The sequence below is a fragment of the Triticum aestivum genome, chromosome 4B (genome assembly GCF_018294505.1).
Source record: "Triticum aestivum cultivar Chinese Spring chromosome 4B, IWGSC CS RefSeq v2.1, whole genome shotgun sequence".
NCBI lineage: Eukaryota > Viridiplantae > Streptophyta > Magnoliopsida > Poales > Poaceae > Triticum > Triticum aestivum.
In genome coordinates, this window is record NC_057804.1 from 28161880 (window position 1) to 28169564 (window position 7685).

The 7685-nt window shown below is 44.7% G+C and overlaps 1 protein-coding gene across 4 annotated transcripts in view; it reads right to left on the reverse strand.

The window, feature by feature from the left end:
• Nucleotides 1-742: 742 nt before the first annotated feature.
• The window catches only part of LOC123090758 (uncharacterized), an 11053-nt gene continuing 4110 nt past the window's right edge, over nucleotides 743-7685 (reverse strand). Inside the window, exons 6-11 of one of the 4 annotated variants that reach the window (XM_044512095.1) lie at nucleotides 3362-3453; nucleotides 3229-3272; nucleotides 3087-3148; nucleotides 2731-2793; nucleotides 1512-1775; nucleotides 743-984 (exon numbers count right to left, since the gene is read on the reverse strand). In XM_044512095.1, coding sequence (XP_044368030.1) covers nucleotides 1521-1775; nucleotides 2731-2793; nucleotides 3087-3148; nucleotides 3229-3272; nucleotides 3362-3453 — 516 coding nt within the window. In that variant the 3' untranslated portion in view covers nucleotides 743-984; nucleotides 1512-1520. Of the gene's footprint in view, nucleotides 985-1078; nucleotides 1431-1511; nucleotides 1776-2730; nucleotides 2794-3086; nucleotides 3149-3228; nucleotides 3273-3361; nucleotides 3454-7685 lie in introns of those variants that run through there. The other 3 variants (XM_044512097.1, XM_044512096.1, XM_044512094.1) reach the window with 3 other exon arrangements.

The following is a 7685-nucleotide window of genomic DNA, read 5'->3' on the forward strand; positions in this document are numbered from 1 at the left end:
ATGGAGGTCAGCTGGGCTACTGCTGCTGTGGCCCCGCCTTGCTAGCTCTGGCGCCTCTACCGCACAGGCGCCGACCGTTTTACATCTTCAAATTGGATTTTACATCACCAAATATACATCATCGTTGGGGTTGCCTTTTTTTTAAGATGAAAAATGCATTTTTTTGGAGATGTAAATTTTATGTCTCCTAGTTTTACAGCTCCAAATTTGCATCATCTATTGGAGATGCTCTTAAGAGCCTGTTCCACAATCCACTAGCTCCACGAAATCTCAGGATCTGCGGAGCACTTGTTTCCTCGCTCCGCAATTTTCAACTGCAGCTCCGCCTGCTCTGGGAGTGGAGGGACTTCAAACACAGCCATATTATGGATTGGAGGGAGTAGTTGTTTAGTTCATTTGTTTTCAATGCTTCTTGTCAGTTAACTCCCTATTGTCGTTACCCCACCACGCAGCTAACGTTTTTTTGTAGTTGGTCCGTCCAGATGATGTTGTGCACTGATGGTAAAATATCCACCACGAGCCTACGAGTACTCTTAGCTGGTAGCTTCAGTAATAGACCTATGGTTTACAGTATGTTTTCTACTCCCTCCGTTCCTAAATATTTGTCTTTCTAGAGATTTCAAATGGACTACCACATACGGATGTATATAGACATATTTGAGAGTGTAGATTCACCCATTTTGCTCCGTATATAGTCACTTGTTGAAATATCTAAAAAGACAAATATTTAGGAACGGAGGGAGTAATCAGTTGTGTAATAGTATAAATCACATCAAGACATCCTAGTACTGTGCATTGTAGTACGTGCACTGCGCTACTTACATCCACCCAGCTTAACCATCATGTTGCCCACGCCGCTCCTTACAAACTACATATACTGCTTAGGGAGACAGGAAAGTGATGCTTAGCGGCTATCAAGGCAAGCATCAGCGTCTGAATGACGCCGTGGAGAGGAGCCCAAATATCGCAAAGAAGCTGAGCCTCCTGCAAAGTTCACCAGAACGGAAGGAAATCGACAAAATCAGAACGACTTTGGTAGAAAATGAAAATGATGTGGACAAAAAGGAAATGAAATTCTGACGCATTGTTCGGCATCATAAGCCAGAAAGTTAGTTCAGCCCAGTCATTTTCCCCACTCAATCCAGATATCACCAGCTTTCCTTTGGCTGGTGATTGAAGAAGCACTACTCAACTCCATGTAAAAAAAATGATCGTCAAAAAAAAAAAAACTCCATGTCGGTGAGCATCAATAGAAGCCTCTCATTCTGAATGCAAGCTTTAACATGGTTTAGCTAATGGAGCAGCACCATGGTGAGCATCAACAGAAGCCACTGCATTAACAAGTGTTGGGTGTTTGGTTGACTAAAATATACTACCCTGTCCACAGGATCAAATGTGTTGCAAAAATATTTCCCGGGGTTGAGAATTCCCTAAGAAAACAAAAACACACTATAAATCATGCGGGGCATGCTCAGAAAATTTGGGACGGGGAGACGAAACTCATGGCATACCTTTCTACTTTACTTTAGCACCTTCAAGAGCCTGAATGCACCAATAGCAGCAGTGGCAAAGCACCTTCTGGGTTGATTGTTGCTTGTAAGTGGCAAGGTTCTTCGCACTGGACCAAGTTTATGATTTGGACTAGGATCTGAGCTTGCATAGGCTGGATACACCTTCAAAGGAAGCCGGGCTTGTAACACTGATCTCCAATGTGGGAAAAAACTTCTCCTTGTGTATGTGGGATCCCATCCTCCGCCTACTTTCTTTCTCACAACCTGTCACATAGTTCATTAGAGGTACATCATAAAAAATGAATAGAAACACCCATAGTTCCAGCCAGCACCTCTCGCTTGAAATGTATTATGTTGATCAATACACCACATTGGTGTTTCATTAGATACGAATGATGTTACTGCAGTGTACTCCCTCCGTAAAAATATATAAGAGCATTTAGATCACTAGTCTTATATTTCTTTACGGAAGGAGTAGTAATTAAGTAGCATGCTTCAGCAACATAAGAAGCTGTTGAGCCAGCACAATGCATGGCACAAACATCGCAACTGAAGAATGCTTTTGTTATTGCCTCCAACAATCATATTACACTGCATCTTCTTCTATCAGAATCTTTCTCACAGGAACCAAGTACATTCCAGATGCAACAGATCATTCAAGAACACTAAGGTCTTGGAAATAACAATAATGTGAAAGCCCGCTTGGTGAAGTCCCAATGTTGATGTTACTTGGAACCTACAAAGTTCAGCTATGTTATTAAGCTAACTAAGACAACTTTTTATTGCATTTACACCTTTTCTTTGGCAAAGAACCTGATGGGAAACACATTAGGATGGCAGAGATGAACTATAGTTGGAATGCCGTGGCATTGCAATAGGTGATATGTATTTGGAGCCAACTCAAAGCTAGAATTTACTTCTATACATGTAGTTTCTATACATGTGTGTGAAAGCACACTAGGTATTCTAGGCCAGAATTTAATAAGGCAATAGAAGCAGCTTAAACCTGTCCAGGTTCAGTAGCCAAAGTACATTAGAACACGAATGCTCTGTACTCTATGAATATGGCTGAATTCGCTACTACAAAGCTGCCCAGCTTTGCAGCACCAAAACCATCACTTTGTGCTCTAGTTAGTAACCCATTTGTGCTGCCACAAGGTGAAGGCAAAGCTGCTTGGTACTGTTGCACCAAAATTAGTATTATGGTATAATGGGTTACCTGTGTTTGTTTGGTGTGCTGCCGTGCCATAAGGGAGAGGTTGTCATTTCCAACGGTTGTGACCTGAACTCAAGATTAGGGCAAGATGAGTACAGTCAGAAGTCAAGAAAACGCGGCTTAAAACGAAGAATCCATTATGTATCTGAAAGCTTTCATGGGATTTGTCAATTTGGGAATTTTTTACTTCTTTACATATTCTTAAAAAAAGTTGATGTAAAATAAAATAAAAAAATAACAAAGAAAGGGCAGATATTCTTATAGCTTTGTTTCTTTATGCTGCCACAATATCATTACTCCTTACCGAACACCATCAGCCTATCCAAAACTAGATCAACCCCAGATTTGATTATCTTTACCTTTTCCTCTGCAGCATCCAGATTGGCCGATTCCATAACTGCCATGTTTGCATCTGTAAGCCCATTATACATTTTAAAAAGAAGGGGAGAGATTAAGACTCAGTTTGTTAAATGTAAAAATAATCACTTGAGCCCGACACACCTTTGCATGACTCTCCGTTTGACTTTCTGCAGTCATAAGGCTGGCTTCAAGAAATGGAAGACAAATAGAATAATCAGAAAAATAATCATTTATTCACATAGGAAATTATCATGAGCAATACAAAGAGTAATACAGGTTTATAGTGTCCATGGGATCTCCATTAGGGCAAAATCCATACTCCTTGAGGATACGTGAAACATGTTGAAAGACCTTCACATGGGGCACCTACATGACATACAAGCTGTTGTATAAGGCAATATATCGCTAACATAGATCTACCATATATACAATGTAGCAATTACATAACCAATTGTAAGCAGCGAGATAATTAACATGAGTTGGAAGGCAATAGAACAGTGTGCAAAAAGAGTAATCGCATTCAATTCACTAGGTTTCATAAACTACATAATATACATATTCGGATTCATCTAGATTAATGTATCATGTCTATCTTGAAGCAAAATTTGTTAGCTCCCACAAGTTCTGTGTATTTAACTACGCGTTATGATCTAGACGCTTCAAAGGTACGAGTAAAAAAACTGCATCACACTTCTGTATATTTAACTACACGTCACAGTTATTCAAATTCCAACTAGTTCAAATCACTTTAATAGTTTTGTTTTGGTTCCCCAAAGAGAAAGGTATCAATTTCTTCAGGCTGTATGATCCAAATGAAGTTCAGACAAACTTAAAGACCATACACCTAGTGTTTCTTGAACTACATTGAACTGTCCTCCTGGGCCACAGACAAGTTACTGCAATGAGCTCCAACTCCCTGTTTCTTGGAGGACCTTGATTTTGTAGGCTAAATAAAGTACCTTAAGCATAAATTTCCAGTCTAACATGAATAAAGAAGGCTCATGTCAACGCCCTTAATATACCCCCAGCTCTCACCTAGAATATTTGGAGCTGGGAATCATGCCAAACAGCTGCAACCATAAAAATATGGAAGTTGTCGCTTTTGCCAATTTATCTTCCATGCGTCCAGAAAATAAACAAAGAGAAATGACACAAGCACATGTTTGTATTCATACACCATGCAACAACATTAACCAAACGCCTGATGATGATACATGCAATTTTACGGCTAAAAACGATACAAGGCAGTGACAAAACCAAAAACTAGACATAAGTGAAGCCAAGAACAAACAAAATTGGCATTTCACACTATACTCATGTCAGATAATATTAATATGGAGATCGAGTGTTTCTGTCACCAATGTTTTCACTATTTATGCATACATTAAGTATTAATTGTAAAATTCGTATTTCCATGACAAAAATGCATATGGTAGTGGAAAAGGAACTAACATGCTCCTTTTAGTTGTAGTGTGTGAATTCAATGCAGAAACCATCAATAGTATCTATCATGAACTCGTATAGCAATCTCCTTCACAACGTAATAATATCAAGCAATTCTTAGAAGATAAAGCACAAAAGTTGTTCTTATAGTTTGTTTGTCTGTTCGATAACGAAGATAAAATAAAAGAAGTAGCCAGACAGGGGATCTGATGTGGATGAGTATATGGATAACTAATAACAGGCTGGTTGTTACTAATACTTCTGACATAGAATAATTCATTAAAATAACTATCACGACGGCTTTACTCCCATCAATTATTTGCTCTTGTTTCATTATCTCTGCTATCACCTTTCCAAGTGTTCAGAAATAAGAGGCGTTTGTATCTCATTGCATTATTTGCTCTTGTTCATTATCTCTGCCATCACCTTTCCCAAGTGTTCAGAAATAAGAGGTGTTTGTATCTCATTGCATTATATGGCAGGCTAAACATTAGAGCAAGAATCAGCTATTCCAGCAATGAAGTGGATGGAAACTTTCTGAATCAAAGTAGCATCTTGGGTTTGAGATTCTTTCAATTAACAAGAACAGAATTTAGTGATAAAATTATTAGAGAACATGTTAAATTGATATATAGCATCAAGCAAGGAAAACAAATATGCTTCTTGAAAATATATTCACAAACTACGCATTCTCACACATATTATCAGGAAACTGCACTTTTTTTAGTATGAGCTGCAATGATAGGCCAACAGGTTAACCACTCTGAGGTCAGAGCCACATGTGTATGACATGTTGTTCATAGTTGTCCAGCTGGTAAAACATGCAGCTTTATGATAACATTAGCACAATAAGTACAAATCTGGGATACGGGTTCGAAAAAGTAGTGATTCAGTGATAATTTTGAGATAGATAATTGCTGCAAGAAAAAAGTTCATTTGTTTAAGCAAGGCCACTCTTAAAACATTACAGCAAGAGAAGAATTATTGAAGTCGAAGGGGGGTTCCGCTCCTGGCCCCCGCGTCGTCCCGACGACACGGGCGGCGACACCGCCGCAACTCCTCTAGCCCCCATCTACACCCTCTCCCCCCGCCGGCCCCGCCAGGGCAAAGCGCCAAAGCCCCGGGTGGTGTTCGGCGGCGGAGGGTGCTCGCGCCTCGCCTGGGTTCAGCGCCCCCTCCCTTTCTCCTCAAGTAGCGGCTCGCATCCTCGACCTAGCTTGCGCCGCCGCCGGTGGGATCCGTCCCGCGCACGTCGCCTTCGCGCCTCGGCCCCAGTTCGCGTGGTGCTGCTGCCGGCGTGCAGCAACGCCCAGCTAGATCTCCTGCTACGGGTCGCCGGTGGGAGCCCTCCCGGCTGCACCTCCGGTGGCTGGCGGCCGAATCTGGTTCACCTTGTCTCGGATCTGTTCCGTGCCGGCGCCCTGCTGCGCTCTGGTGGAGTTTTTCCGTCCTCTGCCATGGTTGCTCCTGCCCTTGCTGCAGAGCACCCCCTGTCAGGGGGACCGCGTTGCTGGTGGTGACCGGAGCAGCTCGTCGGGGCAAGTGCGGTGCTGTGTCGGCTGGCTGGTGGCTGGACCTCGGATCTGGCAGGTTCGATTTGGGACTTGGTGTGGGCCGTTGGGGTGGCCGGGGTTCCTTTGGATCTAAAAGAAGGTGCCTTTCCATGTTCCCGGTGGTTGGTTCCTTTACCGGTGTGCTGCAAATGGTGGTGCGGGAATGCGAGCCCTTGGACGCGGGGGCGGCGGCCCTAGAAGGTGGACTGCATGTTCGGCTCTATGACGGGCGGCGTTGCGGTGGTGGTGGCTTCTCTCCATGGTCTTGTGGATGGTGTGGAGCGGGGCGGTGGGGGATCCTGGTGGTGGCATGGCATCTCCCTCATCGTGATGTGGAGGCTTGATTTGGTGACGACAGGCTTGGTGATCAGGATACCTCGGTGTGGCATGGGTGAGGCTCCGAGCGAAAGCTCAGCACTTCGGTGCCGGCGGCGTCGATGCCTGTGGGTATCGTCTCCTTCCTGGGGGCGTCGTCGAGGTCCCTCTTTCCGAGTCAAGGCTCCGGATGAAAATCCTTGATCGTTCCTTCGATCACGGCGACGGCGGCGCATTGCGTCGTCACTCTCCTTCGGGCGTCGCCGTGGAGTCCAGGTTCTCTTTGATCGTGGCATGTCATCATTGGTGGGCAAGCTCAGATCTTGGCTCGTAGTCCTTCGGCTCTTGTGTGAAGTGGTCTCAGTTGCTTCCTATCTTTTAAACGTGACATCGTTTGGCATCGTTCTCGGTCCTTGGTGTCTGCTGGCAGGATCGGCGCTCCATGGCCCGGAGCGAGAGGGCAGGGGGCCCTCTCCAGCGACAACTTGGTGTGTACGTTGTAGCGATATCCGGTGGTTTCTTTTGGAGGCGTGGTTTCCTCCTTAGCCAGTAGTCTTGGGTGCTTCTTGTTGGGGTGTGGCTACTCCTGTTTTTTTTCTTTATCCTTGATCTGCTTTGTAAGAGGGTTCCCTCATCACTCTGTATCGGTTTGGTCGTATTGCTTTATATATAAAGCGGGTCGAAAGTCTTTTTCGGTAAACATTACAGCAAAAGGATAAAACAAAATTGGAGTAAAATCATACGCAAGGTTCAACAATATATAACAGTTCCATCCTCCATATTACACCCAAGAAACCTTCCAGGAGCAACTCTTGCATTAACCGCTACCGCTAATTACAGGGGCAAAATGTCCATGCACTTTAATCGGATGTGGAGCGCCAGGAATTTCCATTGTGCCTTGGTCCTAGCATTTTGCCTCCCCAGCCCAGTAAACGCAGGTGGAGCAAGTATAACATTATTGTTTTCAGTTGTGGTGAGAACTATCTTCTTGCTAAGGGCATCTCCAGCCGTTGAGCCTCCCAGGAGGCATTTTTTTCGCCTCCTGGGGGGCTGCCGGCGAGAACTTTAGCCTGGGGACGGGAATTTTTCCACTCATCGCGCCCTCAGGAGGCGATAAGCGGGGTCGACGAGGACGAGCGGGGTGCTGGTGATCATCAGCAGACGGGGGAGGAGAAGGACCGGGCTCCTCGCCGGTGTGCACCTCCCCTGCCTGGCCGCCGCGCGCGCCACGCCCTGTCCGCCGCGCCCCCTGGCTTCCCACGTCCGCGCCCACGCCTCGCCGGCCAC